Genomic DNA, 24,498 nt, shown 5'->3' on the forward strand with positions numbered 1-24,498 from the left:
AATGCCCAAGAGCCATGTTACCTTAAGTATTTGTTATTTCTAAGATGGTGTAGTACAGCTTTTAGTAGGTTATGTCCTCCCTCAAAGACTTCCTCGTGGATCAACATGATAGCATTTAATATGGGTTTCAAATTTTGGCACAAGGCCAAACATTTTGGGGGAATCAGAAAGTCGACTACATTGACCCCAGGACTTAATGGATAGCCAATCTCTGTGGAATTTGAACTCAGAATGTAAAGCTGGTCAAAATGCTGCTAAGCATTTTGCCTGGCTTGCTAATGATCCTTCCAGTTTTCCGCCGTACTAAATTATCAAACATTTCCAAGAGCTTGTACTCAGATTAAGCCCATATCACTGATCAAATTCATTCCAACCATGACCATCCCCTCCTTTTCTTCACTGTCCAGTGTATCCTTTTTTTATTTTTACTTAAGATAACAGGATATAATTTAGAGGAGCTTTAGCTGTTATTTGAAGTAAACTGAATTTGTTGGTTGTTCTAATTGTCACCACACAATGGAAATTTTTACTGCTCAATATATTTTGCAATTAACATATTCAATTTATCGCCATGGTCTTCTATCTGTCACAGTACAAATTAACTATAAATTATGTATCTTTGCACTACACCTGAAGCTTATTATGTCCATATACCAATAAATGTTATTATCATATCCTCAATGGTGAATGTGTGCACAATGTTTGGAGACGATGAAGCAAGGGAGATGAAGTGGTGTGAATGTGAATTTTATATTTCATTCTTTGTTACTGTTCTACACTAGTGAATAATTAGTGTATATATGCATGGCTGATTGGTTAGCTTGATGATAGCTGGAGTGGAGCAGCCAGAAGTTGTGTTACTTACGTGTGTGCACATTCATGTGTGGTGGGCATGGACACAGACGTACACATAAATAGATGGGTAAATGGAAGTTTCGAAGCAATATGCATAGGCAAACACACACTTGTACATATATGCTCCAACATCATACCACACAGACACACACAGATACAGACAGACACACACACACACACACACACAACACCCCCCTCCTTTATAGCCTTTATCAAAACTGACAGAAATGCCTAATACAATTCCTTTTTCTATGGGTTTGTGTGTGTGTGTGTATGTGTTTATGCGTATATGCATACATGTGTTTGCATGTGTACACGTGTGTGTGTGTGTGTGTGTGTGAGCGTGAGTGTGTGAGTGTGTGCATGCACGTGCATGTGTGAAATACCCAGATAGTTGCCTAGGAATAGCTGATACTTGTTTTGTAATCTAGATAAATGAAGGTACCTGGATAAGTGGTTAGGGCATTCAGCTCACAATCGTAAGGTCGCGAGTTCAATTCCTGGTGACGCGTTGTGTCCTTGAGCAAGACACTTTATTTCACGTTACTTCAGTCCACTCAGCTGGTAAATATGAGTTGTATATGTAACTCAAAGGGTCAACTTTGTCATATTCTGTATCATGCTGAAACAAGAACTACATTAAGTGTACATGTGTCTGTGGAGTACTCAGCCACTTGCATGTTAACTTCAGGAGCAGGCTGTTCCATTGGTCAGATGAACTGGGATCCTTGTCATCATAACTGATGTAGTGCTAGTTTATCTAGGTGACCAGTGACAACTATTCTGAAAATATGGCAGCCAGAATAAGGACAGACTGAGGAGCTACTGTTTCCTCTACTTGCAACAGAGAGTTTCTCCTTTGAGGTCAGCGACCGATTGTATGGAGTTTGTGTGCAAAGTCTGTTGCATTGCAGTGCAATGTGAACTTTAAATACAGAAAACTCTGCAAAAGTAGAAAGAAATGAGATGGGAGTTCTTCAGTGGATGTGCTGTGGTTGTGTGCTTGAGTGAAGAAATATAAGTAAGCTGAGAGACAAACTGATTATAAGATGAATCTAATAATAATAATGATGAAATTATTGTACACAGTGCTCAGGTGCACCACAACTTGTCAAAAGTGCATATAAAGTATATGCAGTAATGTACAAATGTCTGGAAAGTGAACAGTGTATGAGTCAGATACATGCTTGTGTATGTATGGAGGGGAGAAAATCAGGTGTAGTGTTGGTAAATCTCAGGAAGCATGGAAGTTTTGAAGGATGCAGTGCTCCAACAACTAACAACTGATGCCGGCAGTTTGTTCCATGCTTCAGCAACTCTTAGCGTGAAAAAATGTTTCTGAAAGTCATGGGAGCTGGGCTGTTTTCTGACTTTGTAAACATGTCCACGGCTGTTAAGAGGAGAGAGGAATGGTATGGGCATATGATGTAGATTGAGGGTGACAGCTGTGTAGGCAAGGATTAAGCATGCAAAGAGAACTGTAGTTGTGGAAGATGTATTCCAAGAAAGACTTAGGATGAGGTGAAAAGTGATCTCAGGATGTTACATCCGATGAAGAAGATAACAATGGACCCTGTCAACTGGCAGTATGTGGTACCATAGAAAACCTAACCTCCAATGTAAGTTTGGTGACCACTTGCCTATTGCATAGTGAATGCACCCATTGCTTATTGCTTATTATATACCCTCATATCTGCCCACCATTTTCTTCTTCTACCCATTGTATATATTTTATACCCTCTTGTTTCTCTCATCTCTTTTACTCACTCTATCATACCAACCACAATTGAGAGGAGAGTACTCTCATCATCATCATCATCATCATCATCATCATCCTTTAACGTCTGCTTTCCATGCTAGCATGGGTTGGACGATTTGACTGAGGTCTGGCGAACCAGATGGCTGCACCAGGCTCCAATCTTGATCTGGCAGAGTTTCTACAGCTGGATGCCCTTCCTAACACCAACCACCCTGCCAACCACTATCTGTGCATATTGAATACCCCTTTTCAACACCCAGATCTTGCTACTCCTTCCTCTTCTATCCTTCAAAACCAGAATCATAATGCATGAGTGAAGAGGGATTGCACTCTGGCACCTTGTACCCACCATCCTTGATTCTTCTATTACCATGTCCTTTTGGACATGTTAATATAAGAATACACTCTGGTTCCTCATCATTACCTTCTCTCTCCTTTATGCACCACTCTACCCATCCAGTTAACGTGGGGTTGCAAAGCATCTCCTACCCAACTCAATCCACCTTCTTTATCATTCTCTGACACTCTCCCTTTCACTAGAACCCTGTCACTACTTTTCCATTTCCCCCCTATTATACTCTTCCCTAACACTGTCTATATCAGTCTCTCCCTAATGATGTTCTCTTAACAATCTGAAAGAAAAGTCTCGAAATGGTAGTTAAATTACTGACGAATCCATTAAAAATTATGCTAATGACTTCCAGCAAATTTGGAAAGGTAAAATAAATGGAAGAATTCAGTAATAGAATTATCTAAACACCTTGGGGTTTTATATATAATTTTACATTTTTCTTTTCTGCTTTAAGTTTTTACTTTTTTTATTGCTTCCTTATATTTCCTGTAACCATTAAACATGAATGTTCTGGAAGATAACTCTACTAAGAACATTGAATTCTTTCACTTCCTTCTGCTAATTGCCTTACTTTATTTGTACTTACCACTGTTTATCTTTAGAGGCTGTTAAAGAAAAAATGTTTACCAGTTACCAATATGTACATGTAAATATTTATATTCAGGCTTTTGTATTAATTTATTGTAGGCTACCAAAGAAAAAAATTAGAGAGATAGAAAATAAATAGATGGATAGATAGACAGGTAGATAGATAGATAGATAGATAGATAGATAGATAAGTTTCTTTATTGGTCACACAGGGCTACACACAGATGGGACAAGTTACAAGGTAGAGCTTTTCTTTTGGGGGAGAAAAAAAAAAAAAAGGTGGCCTAGGTTTTCGATCAAAAGGGATCATAAAAGGGGGAAAAAAAGGAAAAGAAAAGACAAAAGAAAAAAAGAAAAAAGGAAAAGAAAAAAATAGAAAAAAGGGAAAAAGCAAAAGAAAAATGAAAAAAGAATAAAAAAGAGGAAAAAGGGGGAGAGGAAAAAAAAGATAGATAGATAGACAGGTAGATAGATAGATAGATAGATAGATAGATTGATAGATAGATAGATAGATAGATAGATAGATAGATAGATAAATAGAACTACCTAATTGTTTGTGTGTCTATCCACTTCTGCCTATCTATCTTTCTTCTTTACTTTCCTTCTCTCCCTGATCTTCCTTCTCTCCATTTCTTGAACTCATTATCTCTCACTTTTTACAATATATGCTCATGTACTCTCTCTCTCTCTCTCTCTCTTCCTGTTCTTCTCTCTCTCTCTCTCTCTCTCTCTCTCTCTATTTCTTGAGCTCATTATCCCTCACTCCCTCTTTATGATATATGCTCACATACTCCTCTCTCTCTCTCTCTCTCTCTCTCTCATATACAGAGAATTTATGTATACAGATACACATAAACTCTCTTTCTTTCTCTCTCTCTCTCTCTTTTTCTTTCTTTCTGTTTTTTCTCTCTCACTCTCTTCTCTCCCACCACCACCACCACAAGCATTCTCTTTCACTTTTTCTCTCTCTCACCTTCTCTCTCTCTCTCTCTCTCTCATTCTTTCTCCCTCTTTCTTACATATACACATACTTAAAATTTCTCTTTGAAGAAATATTGTATTTGAAGCTCTAGACTTAAACCTCAATATTATTTTCATAACACTAACGATCTTGTTGAAACCCTTATTGATTTATATCACAACTAATTTGTGAACATAAAAAACAAACTCTTGCTCTTCACATTGCTTACACTAAACAAAAAAGCGCTTCTAATTCACTACAATGCTTATAAAAAAATTACTTTTTTTGGCCATAATAATATGGAGTGTAGATTGATGCTACTTAATCACAAGAGTTGAATCAATTGTGTGTATATTCACTCATCATAGACTCATTTTACCTTTTGTTGCACTATTTCTACCAATTCTATTACTATTAGATCTATCGAAGATATATCAGGTTTCTCTAGGTCCTCTGTACTTTTTCTACTTTTAACATATTTAGTGTATGCAAAGATAATCTAATATAATCACTGTTTATCATGTATAAACTGATAAATGTCTCATATTAGAAATACCAGCTGTTAGAGCACAAAGAAAGTCTCGTCTTTATTGTGTTTGTTGCTCAAAGCTTCATAGTTGTGTATTTAACCCTTTAGTATTTAAACCGGCCATATCCGGCCAAAATAGTTAATCTGTTTTATGTTCAAACTGACCAGATCCAGGTTCTCACACCTACCCTACAATGTTATTCTACATTAAGTAATTACACCATCAACATCTTGAAGATATGAGACAATGCATGATTAATTCAAATTAATGGGAATCAATAGGCATTATGTTTGATTGAATAATCTGAACACTAAAGGGTTAAACTGTGTTTGTAATACACATGTGGTTCCCTCAAGTGAAGGCAGTTAATACAAGGGAGACAGCCATCCTCTCAAAGCATAGGGCAGGATTAGAAATTTGACTTGGAAATTAAGGATTTATAAGGAAAAGATGCATAACAATCAGATACCTTATTTCCTATTTGTTTATTTATTACAAAGTCCATGCAATATCTAGTTGGTTGTAATCATGTATAGCTCTATTTCTTTCTTTTTAGAAACTGTCAGCATGATGTTACCTGTAACTTATTAATAGTATGTGTGTGTGTGTTTTCTTTGTAGAACATTAGTTATTTGGGAATCAAGAGAAAGAGAGAACATTCTTAGTGTTTGTGTACAGAATGGTAGTTGTTTCCAAGGGAAATGATTGTTATTTCTCGAGGACCTCCCCACTTTTTCTACTCATAAAACATTACTATTTCTTCTAGTTTTCTTAGTTACATGTATTTTTTCTCCATAGAAGGTATAAGGCATCAGAAGACTATAAGTTGTGGCTTTAAATGATCTACTGTAGGTGTCTCATTATGTTGCTAGTGAGGACACCTAATTCTGCATTGCCTTAATTCCTCTTAATTGGTGAGTGTATCCTCCTTTTTGTGTAACTTCTCAAACTCAGAGTCAGGGCACTGCTGAAAGCTTCATTGATCAGGGTTGACCCTGGGCTAAACAAAGATGGCTGTAACAACATTAGACAAGTCCAAATTATTCATCCTCAACATGATCTGTGTAAAGAGAGAATTCTTATTTCTTTATTGCCCACTAGGGGCTAAACATAGAGGGGACAAACAAGGACAGACAAAGGGATTAAGTTGATTATATCGACCCCAGTGTGTAACTGGTACTAAATTTATCGACCCCCGAATGGATGAAAGGCAAAGTCAACTTCGGCAGAATTTGAACTCAGAACGTAACAGCAGACGAAATACTGCTAAGCATTTTGCCCGGCACGCTAACGTTTCTGCCAGCTCGCCGTCTTAAAGAGAGAATTCTAACAAATTAATTATTATACTGATTTCTTAATTACATGACTAATTGCATAGTGGAATGTAACTGATTTAATTATGTTTCTAGCATTTTCCCATTAGAACTGAAATAAAACGTGAAATAATGGAAAATCTAATTAACCATGCCAGAATTTGATCTCAGAACCTAATTGGAGGAAAATACTATAAGATGTTGAGCTTTGTGCTACAATATTTCTGTTTACTCCGTGCCTCTGCTCATTTATATTCAAACTGCATAGAAGAAGAGGATCTGCAGCAGGTGGAAATAAGAGTTCATGGAGCGAAATAGTTTGGGATGTGATGGCTGTGCACTGAGCCACTATGGATGTTGGTGCAGATTGGTGAAAAAGCTGGGTTTGGCAATGATGTGGTGGGAGACATTGGTGATGGAATTGGATGGAGTGTGAACTGCCATAGATGGTTGCACCATCTGACATCATCATCATCATCATTGTTTGACCGTGGTCGAGACAATGGAATTTACCATGCTACGCCAGACTTCACGGTCCATCATGGCATTACGGAGGTCCTGTTGCTGGATGCCTGTATCCCTGGAGATTACATCAGGGTAGGAGAGTGTGTGCCCTCTGGTATTGCGAGTAGATGGCTTCCAGAGGAGAAGAGTAGAAATTGCCTCGTTTTCAGCTCTACAACAATGTCCAGCAAACTGGACACTCCTACCTTTCAGAAGAGATGACACAGGTGGTAGTTTCCCATATATTTGCATTTTGGTTGGATGACGCCTCCACGAGAGATTTTGAGCTCTCATAAGGAGGCGAGTGTAGGTTCCATCCAATCACCTCTCAAGCTTCTTTGATAACGTCACTGCCACTGTGACTTACTTGTACTTGTGACGGTGTTCACCCAGGATGGGTTGAGCCGGTTTCTTCTCTGGTCCTGACGGTATCATGAACATAGAAGAAGTTTTGTGGGAATATTGAATTCACAAGCAGTCCCCGACATCCCGCATGCATATCCCGAGTGACGGGACACCCTGTTTGCCGTGGAGTCTCCACAGACGCAAGGACAGAATGACCTCGAAGTTGCCGGTTGCCTCTTGGAATTTTCACCAGAGCCCTATTGGCCAGGCTGCGGCCCTAATACCAATCCACCTTGGGTGGCCCTACCAGGAACCGAAGTTCCCGACAGCATAGCTCTGACACTGCCCATTTATACCACCCTCCTGCTTTGAGGAGGGGTTGGACTTTAGGGTAGACTGTGACAGCCAGGTCTATCAAATACTGCCAAACTATATCAATACAAGTGGAGGCACATGGCCTAGTGGTTAGAGCAGCGGACTCGCAGTTGAGGGATCGCGGGTTCGAATCTCAGACTGGGTGATATGTGTGTTTATGAGTGAAACACCTAAGCTCCACGCAGCTCTAGCAGATGGAAATGGCGAACTTCTGCTGACTCTTTCGCCACAACTTTCTCCTCTTGCAGCTCACCTGTGATGGACCGGCGTCCTGTCCAGGTGGAGAACCTATACGCCATGGAAACTGGGAAACCGGCCTTTATGAGCCAAGCATGGCTCGAGAAGGAACAAACATATCAATACAAAATAATATTAAATCAAGAAGCCTAAATGTTTTCCATTCTATTTATATAATATTGAATCAAACCTTAAAAATGTTTTGAAAGATAATTGTTTTTTTTTTATTTATTTATCATGTTTCATTTATTAAATTAATTTTCTTTGAACAGATATTAGAAAAACTAATGGAAACAGGAAAATTCATGAAATTACGTGCCATTGACATCAGTCATACCAATGCATTATCTGAGAATTCAATTTACAACTTCTTGCTGACATATGGGAAAAATCTTAAAGGACTTATGCTGTCTGGGAAACCAAAATTGACAGAAAACTTTTGGCTGAACGTAATCCCCTTTTTGAAAAACATTAAGTGAGTAAACTATCTTTTATTGCCCTTTATTGTCTTTGTTTCAGCCTTTGAACTACGGCCATGCTGGGGCACCATATTCAAGGGTTTAACCCTTTAGCATTCAGATTACTCTGTCAAATATAAAACCTGTTTAATCACATTGTTTTAAATTAATTGTACAGCATCTTGTAACTCTGAGGTTTTGATGATGTCCCTGTTTATTTTTAGAATGACTTTGTAGGGTAGGTGTGAGAAGTCAGAGCTGGCCGGTTTGAGCATATAACAGGAAGACAATTTTGGCCTGATATGGCAAGTTTAAACACTAAAGGGTTAAGTTGAACAAATTAATCCCAAAACTTTTTTTTCTAAATTTTTTTTCTGTCTGCTGCTTACTTTATTAGTCTCCTTTGTTAAAACTGCTAAGTTATGGGTATGTAAACACACCAACACTGCTTGTTGATCAGTGGTGGAAAGACATACACAAACACAAAGACATACACACACACACACACACACGTGTGTGTGTGTGGAGGCTTGTGGCTTAGTGGTTACGATGTTGTACACATCATTGTAAGATTGTGGTTTCGATTCCAGGACAGAGTGGTCCATTGTGTTCTTGAGGAAAACACTTCATTTTATGTTGGTTCACATCATCCCCCAGTTACTGATGAATTTATGAGTAAATTTTCTGAAAACAGACTATTACAGGTGCAATGGTATTTACAAGGCTTTTTGTTAATTAGATGAGACTAATTAACAAAGGCACCAATACAGTGATGTTATAAATAAATGCCTGTATAAGATAAGGTATTAATCATATGCTATGATCAATTTAAATGATTTCCCCACATCTTTAAAATATTGCTTTGTGTCTTTTCATAAGACATCAATACATTAACGATTTGCATTAGTCACCATGACTACCAAATAACAATTCATTGTACCTACTACAATCTATTTTCTTGGTGCATCTCTGTCAACAATGTAAAATGAATTCTTTATCACAGTAAATTGCGCTACTTGTCTTTCAATAATGGAAATATTAAGTCTCTTATAGTAGTTTTTTTTTGCTAGAGTACAAAATTATCATTGGCTACTTTCATGTTAGATAGTGACTTAATTTAATGCACTGTTACTTTTTCAAGCATGTATTTATTCTAACATGGCAAGCACTATAGAACAGAAGATTCCCAGTTAGCTTCATCAGTAGTCTAGTTCCAGTTCAGAGGTAGTTGTTTTGCTTTGCTGATATCATAAATCTGCTTGGAAAAATCTCATTTCCCATATCTCCTGAAATCAATATGCTGATCAATCATTTACTGGATACTATCAATGACAAATAGTCAAGCAGAAAAAAATTCAAGCGTTTGATATTTCATTATATTTTGTTTTTCCTCATGCATGAAAGAACTAAATAAATATTATTTTTAGTTCATTTAACTCTTTCACTCTCTAACTAACGTTCCAAATTTGGTAGATTTATTGCTGTCACAAATACATGCTTTCTATGGTAATTGTCTGATTTGATTTCCTGAAAACAGAACAACAAAATATATCCCATCAAATAATCTCTATAGATTTCTAAATTTACCTGGTTTACCATTCTGAAGAGTTCCCAACCATTCTTTATTTGAAGCCAAAAGAAATATTACAGTTGGAAGTTATCCAATTCAGCTAATATATAAATGTCTTAGATATACATCTTAGATAATAGCAAATTAGTTCTAGATCTTACACAAATGAAAACTCTCTTTTGGATTTAAAAACTTTCTTCGCCATGATAATATGACCTAGATATTTTTGTTCATCGAAAATAGAATATCATCTAAAGCAAAAATAGCTAATTCCCTCCTTTAACATCTCTCTTTTTACACACATTCCATTCTACTTTCCTTTACACCGTTTTCAATTTTTTAGATTTTTTTATTATTATTTTTTTTTTTTGTCTTACTGTATATCCAAAATATATTAAATTACAGTCAATAAGATTATTCAGACTGAAATTTTACCTCCCATTCAACTCTGCTGTAGTTTCTACTGATATTTTTAATGTTTTGTTATACTATTTGAATGAATGTTTGTCTGTCTGTAAGTTTGTCTGTCTGCACATATATACACGTACATGCATTTATGCACGTAGATATGTGTGTGTGTGTGTGTACTTTTTTAGGGAGGTTCTTGAACTTTTTGCCTTTTCCTTAGTAATTCTTAAGAAGCTAAATAGTTGCTTACGACTTGGCTTGCTTGCAACTTTCTTGGGAGTGACTTCCAATAAAAGACACACTGCTATAGCAACATTGTTGCGATATGGCGGCGAGCTAGCAGAAACGTTAGCATGCCGGGCGAAATGCATAGCCGTATTTCATCTGCCGTTACGTTCTGAGTTCAAATTCCGCCGAGGTCGACTTTGCCTTTCATCCTTTCAGGGTCGATAAATTAAGTACCAGTTATGCACTGGGGTCGATGTAATCCACTTAATCCGTTTGTCTGTCCTTGTTTGTCCCCTCTGTGTTTAGCCCCTTGTGGGTAGTAAAGAAATAGATATTCCACCTGCCTTGGGCTAAACCCAGCCCTCTCTAAGTTTGAATACAACCAATGTCTTCTATGTGTGTGTGTGTGTGTGTGTGTGTGTAGATATATATATATAGGGAAAGTTTACGAAAAAAACAAAAGACGAAGACAGGTGGTGTACAAAACAAACAGATGTATTAGTATAGTGCTCAGGAATAGAAAAAGTCTTTTACGTTTCGAGCCTATGCTCTTCTACAGAAAGGTACACAGAAAAAACAAGGAGAGAAACATTTTTGTACCTCTCTCCATCTGTTTTTTCTCCTTCATCCTTTCTGTACAAGAACATAGGCTCCAAATGTCAAAACTTCTTTCTTTTTTCCTGAGTATCAGACTAATACACATTGCTTGTTGTTCTCTCACATGTTTCTGTCTTGCGTCTTTTGTATAAATTTGAACCATGTGTGTGTGTGTGTGTGTGTGTGTGTATGAAAGAAAGAGAGAAAATTTTGTTCCCTATCGGGAGTGAAGGCTGAAAAGTAAATGGGACCTCAGAAGGATTTAAATTCCCAGTACAGAAACCCAGAACGAGGAGCAAAGAGCAGATGCTCTCACCAATATTCTAATGACTGTCAATTCATTGTCGATTTCCTGGAATCAGAATGCTAACAACAACACTTGCTTTGTTCCTCACTCACAACAATTAATCTTCTTGAATTTTTTTAGGAGCCCTCTTATTTTATTTATATTCTCCTTCAGGCATTATAAACAGCATATAGTAACTTAATTGATTAAAGTTTTCAATTCTGTACTATATGGACCAAATTCAAGTCTTGTTGCCTTCATCATCTTTCATATTAGCATGCATTGAATGATTTGATAGGATCTAGTAGGCTGGAGGCCCATGTTGAGCTCCAGTGTCAGCTTTGGCATAGTTTCTGTGGCTGGATGCTCTTCTTAATGCCAACCATTGTACAGTGTATGCTGGATGCTTTTAACATGCCACTGGCACTAGTGAGGTTGCCAAGTAACTTGCGAGACAAGACAGCTGTTCAAGAATTTGGACCTGGTGATCTCCATTTCCAGTGACTTCGAGGGCCACTTCCCAGTGGTGTTGGGTGTCAAAGAGCCCTCGACTACAACAAGACGACCAAAGTTTTTTTTTTTCCAAGGTCTGGAGTCTCCCGCCCCTAAGCCCTAGACCATCACCTAATCACCCTTACCCGTCTTGTTGCTTAACAACAACAAGACAAGAAAAGGACAGGAAGAAAGCAAAAAAAAAATAAGCTAAATCAGTAAATGATAGGGGCAGCATCTGAGAGGCAGTAGGAGGCTGTGGTCTTATACCAGGTTTTGAAAGGTTAACATTTAAGAAAAAAAAATTAATGGAATAGAAATGAATGGAATGGTACTAAAGCACAGTATTGAGGAGATAAAAACTGATTTAAAGTGATTAAGATATTTCTTGTTAGTTAAAGATTTGAGTTGTCTCACACATGGAATACATAAGCAGCCCAGTCTTTTCGTTGCCAATTCTGTAATCTCAGAAAAACATTTTTATGTTTTTTACATCAGTTAAGCATCAGCAGTGATTCTGACAGACCAGACTGACTTGAATTTTTCTATTTCCATGTTGCAATTTCTATTCTTATTTTAGATGATCACTGACAAGGATAGAAGACAACTAATTTTGTTTAATTTTCTCTTTTTTGTTATATTTTTTCCAGTTTATGCCCAGTTTTTAGTTTTTATGATTTTTTTTTCCTATTCTTGTCATCCCCAAATACGCTTTGCACTATTTCTGGTAATAACGGAATGAAAAGAGTCGTAAGCACACTTCATTTAACTAGTCATATGTACTTAGTTTTGGCAGTCCTTTGCACTGCTGTAAGACAAAGCAATGCCAGAGCTAAATTCATGCATGAATGTGAGCAGAATAAGAAGTGAGAAAAAAGGATATATACATGGATATATACATGGATGTTGCCAGTACTGCCAGACTGGCCCTCATGCCGGTGGTACATAAAAGCACCCACTACACACTTGGAGTGGTTGGCGTTAGGAAGGGCATCCAGCTGTAGAAACTCTGCCAGATCAGATTGGAGCCTGGTGTAGCCATCTGGTTTGCCAGTCCTCAGTCAAATCATCCAACCCATGCTAGCATGGAAAGCAGACGTTAAACGATGATGATGATGAATGATGATACACACATGTATAAAGGTGCATGCCCTCTGCCGTGGGTTGGATATTTTATTACCTATTATGGCTAGTCAGTGTAAGGTCGTTAAAAAAACCCCAAAAGATTAAAAGAAAAATAATGACTGGAGCATTTAATTCTTTTATTTGTTTCAGTCATTTGACTGCAGCCATGCTGGAGCATCGCCTTCAGTCAAACAAATCGAACCTGGGACTTATTCTTTATAAGCCTTGAACTTATTCTATAGGTCTCTTTTGCTGAACTGGTAAGTCATGGGGATGTAAACACACCAACATCGGTTATCAAGCGATGGCGGAGGAGACAGACACAGACACAAATATATATACAATATATATATATATATATATATATATATATATGATGGGTTTCTTTCCGTTTCCGTCTACCAAATCCACTCACAAGGCTTTGGTTGGCTCAAGGCTATAGTAGAAGACACTTGCCCAACGTGCTCTGCAGTGGGACTGAACCCGGAAACATGTGGTTGGGAAGCAAGCTTCTTACCACACAGTCCTCCATGTATTTTTCAAAACTGTCGAACCTTCAAGTCTCAGAAGTTTTGCAGGTTTTTATGCTTCTAATTGTAGTGTTGACTTTTTGAATTTTTGAAAATTAGAGTAAAATGCTCGGCATTAGGAAGGGCACCCAGTCACAGAAACCATACCAAAACTAATAATAGACATAGGTGCAGCATGCTGGGTTGCCAGCTTCTGTCAAAAGGGTCGACCCATACCAGCATGAAAAACAGATGTTGAATGAGGATGATAATGAGAGTTGCAAATCTTGTTGAGAGGTTGATGTTCTGTTGTGTGTTGGGCTGGCAGTGCTAGTAATGACAGAAAGGTGAGTATGCATTCTGGGATTGTCGGTACCCGAGTGAGTGTAAACTGTATTTTCAGCAATTATTTTTGTCTGTCTTCCAAATAATATTGACACTACACAAACATGTAGTGGAATGTTTGTATGCATATTTGTCTGTTTAGATATATGTTGGTATGCGTCTTTCTCTCTCTTGCTTTGCACACACACACACACACACACACACACACACACACACACACACACACACCACACACACACACACACGCACGCACACACGCACACACACACACACGCACACACACACGCACACCCACACATGCACACACACACACACACACTCACATATACATACATATATATCATGCATACTCTTTTACTTGTTTCAGTCATTTGACTGCAGCCATGCTGGAGCACCGCCTTTAGTCGAGCAAATCGACCCCAGGACTTATTCTTTGTAAGCCTAGTACTTAATCTATCGGTCTCTTTAGCCGGACCGCTAAGTTACGGGGATGTAAACACATCACCATCAGTTGTCAAGCAATGCTAGGGGGACAAACACAGACACACACAAACACACACACACATATATATACATATATACGACGGGCTTCTTTCAGTTTCCGTCTACCAAATCCACTCACAAGGCTTTGGTCAGCCTGAGACTATAGTAGAAGACACTTGCCCAAGGTGCCACGCGGTGGGACTGAACCCAGAACCATGTGGTTGGTAAGCAAGCTACTTACCACACAGCCACTCCTGCACCTATACACATATATACACATGCATATATATGCATATATATATATACAAACACATACACACATACTCGTATATACATATATGTATATGTATGTGCATGTGTATCTGTGATTGTGTGTGTGTGTGCATCTATAACTCTTTGATTAGACCCCGTTTTTCTTTGAGTAGTGCTCAGCATGCACTTGCAATGAATATCATAGGACATATTAAATGCCTATCGTTACTTCCATACCACAGTTTTATCTTTATCCGAGTGATCTTCAGAGGACTTTCAAGAAGACAAGTTTGTCCTTGATTCTTGGTTTTCCAAAGCATGAAACCATAGTACAGAAGTTACCATATATATAATTATAGTGGAGGCACAATGGCCCAGTGGTTAGGGCAGCGGACTCATGGTTGTAGGATCATGGTTTCGATTCCCAGACCGGGCGTTGTGAGTGTTTATTAAGCAAAAACACCTAAAGCTCCATGAGGCTCTGGCAGGGGATGGTGGTGAACCCTGCTGTACTCTTTCACCACAACTTTCTCTCCCTCTTTCTTCCTGTTTCTGGTGTACCTGTATTTCGAAGGGCCAGACTTGTCACACTCTGTGTCATGCTGAATCTCCCCAAGAACTATGTTAAGGATACACGTGTCTGTGGAATGCTCAGCCACTTGCACAGAGGCTGTTCTGTAGATCGGATTAACTGGAACCCTTGTTGTTGTAACCGACAATATGCCACAACAATATCTTTATATATAAAATTCAAGTTGTGTGTGTGAGACTCTGTCTCCTCCGATTTAGATTCCTAACTACTCCCACATTTTGCGGTGCAGTTTAACCAAAAGCAGGTATCTTATAGTGGTCATTCATATCGAGCCATTCTGGGTATTAGCACGCATCTACGATGAGTCTACGATTAAAAAAGAAATTTACCATCATTTTTCCGCATTTTTAATGATTTTTGCTCGGGTTATATAAGGGATTAATTCTCTAAAAATGCTTATATAGTTATTTTCCTTACAAACCCAAGCAACGCCGGGCGATACTGCTAGTATAATTATAAAATTCTTCTTCTTTAGGTGACATGTCCAGAATATAGGACATTGGTGATCATGTCCTAACACAACTTTCTTTTCTTTTCCTGATATTTAGTGCCTCTCCTTCTGTCAACCACTTCATCAAGCTTGACATCCACATTACCCTCCTTCTTCTGCTTCTTTTCCCTTCAATCTTTTGGTCACCACTAAATTCTCCAGGCCTTCTTTCCTCAGCACATGACCAAAAAATCTCAGTTGTTTGGCCCTTATCTCACAAAACAGTTTCTTATTTACCACACCTTGTGTTATTACTTCTTCATTCTTTTACTCTTTGACTTGTTTCAGTCATTTGACTGTGGCCATGCTGGAGCACCGCCTTTAGTTGAGCAAATCGACCCCAGGACTTATTCTTTGTAAGCCTAGTACTTATTCTATTGGTCTCTTTTGCTGAACCGCTAAGTTACAGGGACGTAAATACACCAGTATGGTTTGTCAAGCAATGTTGAGGAAACAAACACAGACACACAAACATATACACACATACATATATATATACATATATACGATGGTCTTCATTCAGTTTCCGTCTAAAAAATCCACTCACAAGGCTTTGATCGGCCCGAGGCTATAGTAGAAGACACTTGCCCAAGGTTCCACACAGTGGGACTGAACCTGGAACCATGTGGTTGGTAAGCAAGCTACTTACCACACAGCGACTCCTATGCCATTTTCTTCATGCTGTCCTCAATATTCTCCTTCAGAACCACATTTTGCAGCTCTCCAAAATTACACTTTGTGGTTCTATCCTTTGTTATTTTGAATTTCACACAGGTGAATTGTACATGTGATTAGTCAGTGTCTTGTGAATGAAGGTTGTCGATGATGAGGGTTCTGCATAGTACGAGTATGACTGATTCTTAATGGTTGATAATGTTACAGACTGGGTGGAAAATAACTCATAGACTCTGAGTATCTATGAATTCATTTTGTTTCACCTGAGATATTCAGATGCCTGGGAGAAACGTCCTTTATTGACGACAGGAAATATTTCAAACTTCCTCATGATATTTATTGCTCATTGCTTCAATAACTGGGAATTCTTAATGAGATAAAGACTGCACCGACACCCTGAAATAAGGGGTAGCTCTACTAATAATCTTCCATATTGTTATAGGATGTTGGAATTCTTGATCCTTGAGTTTCCAGATAAATTGAAACAGGAAATGGGAGGTTTGTCTTCTCAGGAATGGTTAACAAACTATGGAATTGTCTATCAGGAAACTCCCTGCTTTTCATTTTTCCAGACATCAATTGTATTAATATTATTAAAAAGAATGTGTTCCATCTAAGAATATCTGAAGAAGGAATTTTATTCCGAAATATCATATCAGACTATGAATGATTAAATTACAACATGTATATAGCCCAATGTTTGTATTATAGTGCATTGTACCATTCAAAACTTTTTATTTTTTACTATATATACAATTCTGTAATGTATATCAGTATATGTGTGTGTGTTGTGTGTGCGTGAACATGTCACATATATATATATATGTGTGTGTTGTGTGTGTGCATGCACTATACATTAAATAAAAATCTGTTTTAAAGAGTAAGTAGAAACCAAAAGCAAGCCTTAGAAAATTTCAGTAAAGCATTGCTTGATCAGTTTTTACAAAGTACATAATAAAACTCATGTCTCAATTATCAAGGAAAGTATGAATGGGAGACAGACTAAGCCATATTGACCTACTTGTCTATACTATGAAGCCTCTTCCCTAACACTCCATTTGATATCAAAGGAAACAGGGGCTTGTTGCTGAGATGCTTCAGCCAGCCCTGCTCAAAAGACTTTTGGCACACACTTAATCAGCAGGAGTGGCTGTGTGGTAAGTAGCTTGCTTACCAACCACATGGTTCCGGGTTCAGTCCCACTGCGTGGCACCTTGGGCAAGTGTCTTCTACTATAACCTCGGGCTTACCAAAGCCTTGTGAGTGGATTTGGTAGACGGAAACTGAAAGAAGCCCGTCGTATATATGTATATATATATAGTTAATCCAAACAAGAAAGCACAAAAAAACACAACAATGTGAAGATGTGGAACAAATATAGTATTATTGGACGCTCAGGAAAGAAGGAGGGTTTAACGTTTCGAGCGGAGCTCTTCGTCGGAAACTTAGGAGAAGGAAAGATCCAGAGAAGGGAAGACAGAGGGAAAAAAATCGCCAATGGTACACACGCGGTGTATGTGTGTATATGTTTGTATGTCTGTGTTTGTCCCTCCAACATCGCTTGACAACCGATGGTGGTGTGTTTACGTCCCAGTAACTGAGTGGTTCAGCAAAAGGGACCAATAGAATAAGTGCTAGGCTTACATAAAATAAGTCCTGGGTTCAATTTGCTCGACTGAAGGCGGTGCTCCAACGTGGCCATAGTCAAATAACTGAAACAAATAAAAGAATTAAAATCGACAGCTAAGAAATAACCATGATTCAAGTATACTGACCAAAATATACTTCATTCAGGTGTGTGTTACCATATTTCGTACTCTGTTGGCCAGTGTCTCGTAGGGTAATAGGACACTGCACTGTGAGGTAATATGGTGTGTGGTAACGATTCTATTGTTTGCTGGTTGTCAGTATTGGTGTCAGCTAATTACTGTAATCTTCGTATTCTCATGGCTACTCTTTAATACTGGAATAGATTAAATGATTCATTAGAATTACCTTGCTTTGGTTCCGTTTCCTTTCTTTCTTCCCCTTTTCTTTTTCTTAGTCATTCCCATTCTTAGAGTTTATTGACAAAGTAAATCTTGCTGAATGTTTGGGTGTTGAGTCAATTTAAAGATAATTTAAAATCTTCGTATAGTCATTAAACGAATTGTTTCTTCATCATCTTTTCTTGAAGCTTTAATAAATTTTGTCATTTGTTTATTTGAAGAAGATTATACTTATTACATTACTTGTTAACCTTCCAATAATAGCACTGTCATTCATTTGTCATGACACAACAGATTAAGACATTTAAATTACATACATGGGTATTGACTCATTACCTTATGTTGTGTGAGCACTGGACTGTGGCGTTAACACATCTACAAACCAGAGGTGATTTAGGTTCAATTCTAAACAAAGTCATTTTATTTCATTGACTCATTATACCAACAAGATTGCACCTAGGCTGAAAGTCTAAAGGAAACTTAATTGGTCTCACTAAGTTGATTTATCCTTGACAAACCATGAAAATTCAAAAGGTTTTCTAGTGACCAAATGGTTTATTAATAATTAAATGATATTTTTTTTTTTATTTCAAGCTGGCAGAATCATTAGCATCAAAAGCAGAATCAAAAGGCGGCAAGCTGGCAGAATCATTTGCACGCTGGACGAAATGCTTTGTGGTATTTCGTCTGCCGCTACATCCTGAGGTCAACTTTGCCTTTCATCCTTTCGGGGTCGATTAAATAAGTACCTGTTTCTTTACTACCCACAAGGGGCTAAACACAGAGAGGACAGACAAACGGATAAAGTCGATTATATTGACCCCAGTGTGTAACTGGTTCTTATTTAATCGACCCCGAAAGGATGAAAGGCAAAGTCGACCTTGGCGGAATTTGAACTCAGAATGTAACCGCAGACGAAATACGGCTACGCATTTCGCCCGGCGTGCTAACGTTTCTGCCAGTTCGCCACCTTAAATAAGTACCAGTTACACACTGGGGTCGATATAATCGACTTAATCTCTTTGTCTGTCCTAGTTTGTCCCCTCTATGTTTAGCCCCTTGTGGGCAGTAAAGAAATAAGAATCATTAGCATGCTGGGCAAAATGCTTAGTGGCATTTCATCTGTGTTTATGTTCTGAGTTCAAATTTTGCTGAGGTAAACTTTGTTCTTTGTCTTTTGTGGGGTCAAATAAATAAGTACCAGTTAAGCACTGGAGTTGATTTAATTGACTTACACTCTCCCCTAAAACTGGGAAGCAAACTTCTTACCAGACAGCCATACCTGCACCTATGTTTATGATGTGAATACTGTTTGTTCCTACATTGGTCTTAAAATCTTTATTTCTTTATTGGCCACAAGGGGCTAAACATAGAGGGGACAAACAAGAACAGACAAATGGATTAAGTCGATTACATCGACCCCAGTGTGTAACTGGTACTTATTTAATCGACCCCGAAAGGATGAAAGGCAAAATCGACCTCGGCGGAATTTGAACTCAGAACATAAAGACAGATGAAATACCTATTTCTTTACTACCCACAAGGGGCTAAGCACAGAGAGGACAAACAAGGACAGACAAATGGATTAAGTTGATTATATCGACCCCAGTGTGTAACTGGTACTTATTTAATCGACCCCGAAAGGATGAAAGGCAAAGTCGACTTCGGTGGAATTTGAACTCAGAATGTAGCGGCAGACAAAATACTGCTAATGGTTCTGCCAGCTCACCGCCTTGGTCTTAAAATTCTTGTCCGAGACTAGTTGCTGTTAATGTTGCCTCCTTTATGTTTTCCAGACATAATGTATCTAGAAATACATTTTTCATGATAATAGTTGAGCATGAGATCTCTGAAAAATGTTGCTGTTGCTTCTAGCAGATCCTCCGACAAAACCCTGGCTCCTTCCTTGGTTAGTTTTTTAGTGAAGGTAGTGTACCATATATCCAGGTAACCCAAGCAACATTGATTAAACACCACCATACCTGAGTTATGTTGTGTTGTTTATATTATATTATAGACTAAATTACGGTGATGTTGCTAGGATTGGTTTTAATTTGTAAGGAATTTCTTAGTGGTATTTCAGACCTAATTATCGCTATCTCTGTCATTCCTTTACCTTATTCTAAGTCTAATGTATATTTAAAAAGGTTGCAGATGTGAGTTGTGTGCTACATATATGTATAAATATCCATATGTTTGTCTCTCTGTCTGCTTATTTATCTAGACACACAAACACACACACACACACACATGTATACACATAAACACACACGCCCCCATGTATACACATAAACACACCACACACACGTATACACATAAACACACACACACACATGTATACACATAAACACGCACACACACATGTATACACAAACACACACACACACACACAAAGCATGCACCTGCATACTCTTATAGGAATCTACTATTCAGATGATATAGGATATAAAAAAAGATCAATGGCTTAGAGAATGGTTACTTAAATGATCATTAACTGTAAACAATACACACTCATGCACACACACAACACACACACACACACACACACACACACGCATATATATATGAAGGAGTGCTGAAAGGTTCCTGACTTTGGATTAAAGAAAATGCAGGAAGATCAGTTATTCGTGATTTTATGCAACATATTCCCCTCTCAGATTCATACGTATTGTAGCGGTTCTTCACTTTTTCTAAGCCCCTGTAAAAGATCTTGAAAGGTTGGGCCTTCAACCGGGCCTTTTGTGATACCCTTAAAACCAGGAACTTTTCAGCACCCCCCTCGTACGTATATATATACATACATACATACATACATACATGTGGAAGCGCAATGGTCCAGTGGTTAGGGCAGCGGACTCGCAGTTGTAGGATCGCGGTTTCGATTCCCAGACCGGGCGTTGTGAGTGTTTATTGAGTGAAAACACCTAAAAGCTCCACGAGGCTCCTGCAGGGGGTGGTGATCCCTGCTGTACTCTTTCACCACTCTTTCTCCCACTCTTTCTTCTGTTGGCCTGCTCGCTTAGCCAGCGGGGTGGCATCATTCGAAGGCTAAAACAATGCGAATGCATTGTGACCAGCGATGTGTAACAACGTCTGACGGTCTGACGGTACGCCATAAAGTTAAACCCTTTATGGACAGGAAATCCAGCATAACCCCATTAGCCAGCTTTCACCAGGAAAAAAATATAGACTTCATGCTTTTTTCATGCCTCCAGTACAAGTGAGGTTACCGTGCAGTTCACAAGACTATGAGACATGAAGTGCATGTGCGTATGAGTGGGAGGGTTCAGCCTTATCTTTATACTGGCATATGAGGGTTAAGATATCAGACAAGGGGTGGTGGCAGAGAAGGTTTTTGTTATTGAAGCGCTACATAGTTACTCAAGGCTGGATTAAGACCCATAGAGGCTCTAAGCACTTAAAAGATTTTGGTGTCCCCCTATATTTGTAATTCAAAATATAAGCAATGATAAACCATAAAATAAATTTCTATTTTTCAAAATGAAACAAAATTCGCAGTAAGATGGAAAATAATCTTTATTTTTGTATGCTTCCATTTTATTTATATTTGTAAAGTTTTCTACTTTTTTTATTGCAAATTCTTTGATCAGATCCTTGTTATGCTTGCATAAACTCTTCAAAATTATATTTCTGATCGTATAAACCACTTCAGATATTATTTCAGCAAGTTTAAAGCGATTTTCTTGATGTCGTAAACCATTTGCTATTTCTGGGGTGCCCCCTCTGCTTTGACACTCTAAGCCTGTGTTTATTTTGCTTAATGGTCAATCCAGTACTGTGGTTAGAGTCACATTTAGAAGAGAGTAAAACTGAATCAGTACTCTCTCTTACTCTTTTACTCTTTTACTTGTTTCAGTCATTTGACTGCGGCTATGCTGGAGCATCGCCTTTAATCGAGCAACTCGACCCCGGCACTTATTCTTTTCTAAGCCCAGTACTTATTCTATCGGTCTCTTTTGCCGAACCGCGAAGTGACGGGGACGTAAACACACCAGCATCGGTTGTCAAGCAATGCTAGGAGGACAAACACAGACACACAAGCACATACCCACACATATATATATATATAGACATATATACGACAGGCTTGTTTCAGTTTCCGTCTACCAAATCCACTCACAAGGCATTGGTCGGCCCGGGGCTATAGTAGAAGACACTTGCCCAAGATGCCACACAGTGGGACTGAACCCGGAATCATGTGGTTGGTTAGCAAGCTACTTACCACACAGCAACTCCTGTAGTAACAGCAAATAGATAAATAATGATGATGAGTTGGATGGTTTGACTGAAGACTAGTAAGCCAGGGGCTGCACCAGGTTCCAATTTGATTTGGCAAGGCTTCTACAGCTGGATGCCCTTACTAAGGCCAAACACTCTGAGAGTGTAGTGGGTGTTTTTACATGCCACCGGCACAGGTGCCAATCACCTGACACCAGCATCAGCCATGACTATGATCTCACTTGGCTTGACAGGTCTTCATAAGCATGGTGTATTGCCAAAGGTCTTGGTCACTGCCTCCATGAGGCCCAATGCTCAAATGGTGCTTTTTATGTGCCACTGGTACAGTGCCAGTCAAACGGCACTGGCATCAGACGTGACTATGATTTCACTCTGTTTGACAGGTCTTCAAGAGCACAGCATATTGTCCAATGATTGAAGGATTATGAGGATTATATATATATATATATAGTTAATCCAAACAAGAAAACACAAAAAAAAAACACAGCAACGCAAGGATGTGGAACAAATAAAGTATTATTGGACGCTCAGGAAAGAAGGGAAGAAGGAGGGTTTAATGTTTCGAGCGGAGCTCTTCGTCGGAAGGGCATCCAGCTGTAGAAACTCTGCCAGATCAGATTGGAGCCTGGTGCAGCCATCTGGTTTGCCAGTCCTCAGTCAAATTGTCCAACCCATGCCAGCATGGAAAACGGACATTAAACAATGATGATGATGATGATGATGATATATATATTATATGTGCGTGTGTATTACGCTTATGTATATTATATATGTACTATATATATACATACATACATACATATATATATATATATATATATGTAGAATAATAAAAAAGATAGTTCTTAGTACAGTCTCATATATTGAAAAAAGTGAGTAGAGATGGCTTTTTTGTGGGGGGATAATTCTATTTTAATAATAATATAGAATTTAAACAAAATGCAAGGTGGTTGTGACACTTCAAAATTTCTCCAGCAGTGGCTTGTCAGACAGTGTAGGTGAGTATGCATGTGTGTGAGTATATATATATATAATATATATATATATATGTATGTATATATATATATACGTATATATATATATATATATATATATATATTATATATATATATATATATATATATATTATATATAATATGCATGTATTATATCATATTATATCATTCATATATATATATAATATATATATTATATATTCATATATGTCATATCTGTTAAGCTAACTTGCACAGCATGTGATTACATTTATGTAAGAGACCAGGTAGAATGGTGACTGATGTCGCTGCAGTAGTAGCAGCAGCAGCAGTAGCAGCAGAGTTTTCTGCACTGGCAGCAGTGTTCGAAGCAGCAGCAGCAGCGGCAAGTGCAGCAGTGGGAAAGGTGGTGGTTGCAGCGGGAACAGCAGACAGAGTGATGGTGGTGGTGGCGGCGGCAGTGGTGGTGGTGGTGGCGGTAGTGGTGGTGGTGGTGGTGGTGGTGGTGGTGCTTGGATTGGTGATTGTAGTATTGTTTGTTTCTGTGGTGTTGGTTGCAGAGTCGGAGGTAGTGGTCATGGTGGTGATAATAGCAGTAAAGATATCTGTACTGGCGGTAGTTTTAGCAGTGTTATTGTTAGTGATTATAATGACATTGTTGTTGTTGTTGTTGTTGCTATTGTTTGGCCGCTGATGAAGCAGACTTATAATTAAAGGCATTCCAGCCACGACCACCCTAATCAGTCCTACCCCACCCGGAATGTCTTTTCGTTATTTGTAACCATAAGATGTGATTTAAGGAAGTTTTTTTCCTGCTATTTCTAGCAGGTGAAGCACCATGTAGACTTTGTTGTTTGTTTGAGCTTTATGATGACAACAACAGTGGAAGCGGCGTGTGATGGTGGTGGTGGTGGTGGTGGTAGCAAGTGATGTAGTTGTTGTGTCGG

At 38.4% G+C, this 24,498-nt stretch overlaps 1 protein-coding gene across 1 annotated transcript in view; it reads left to right on the plus strand.

The window, feature by feature from the left end:
• LOC115222752 (F-box/LRR-repeat protein 2) overlaps positions 1–24,498 on the plus strand; it is a 180,224-nt gene that overhangs the window by 146,463 nt on the left and 9,263 nt on the right. The window contains exon 7 of the mRNA XM_036499867.1: positions 8,092–8,294. Within this exon, the coding sequence (XP_036355760.1) occupies positions 8,092–8,294 (203 nt within the window). The remainder of the gene's footprint in view (positions 1–8,091; positions 8,295–24,498) is intronic.

The sequence above is a fragment of the Octopus sinensis genome, linkage group LG2, assembly GCF_006345805.1.
Source record: "Octopus sinensis linkage group LG2, ASM634580v1, whole genome shotgun sequence".
Taxonomy (NCBI): Eukaryota; Metazoa; Mollusca; class Cephalopoda; order Octopoda; family Octopodidae; genus Octopus; species Octopus sinensis.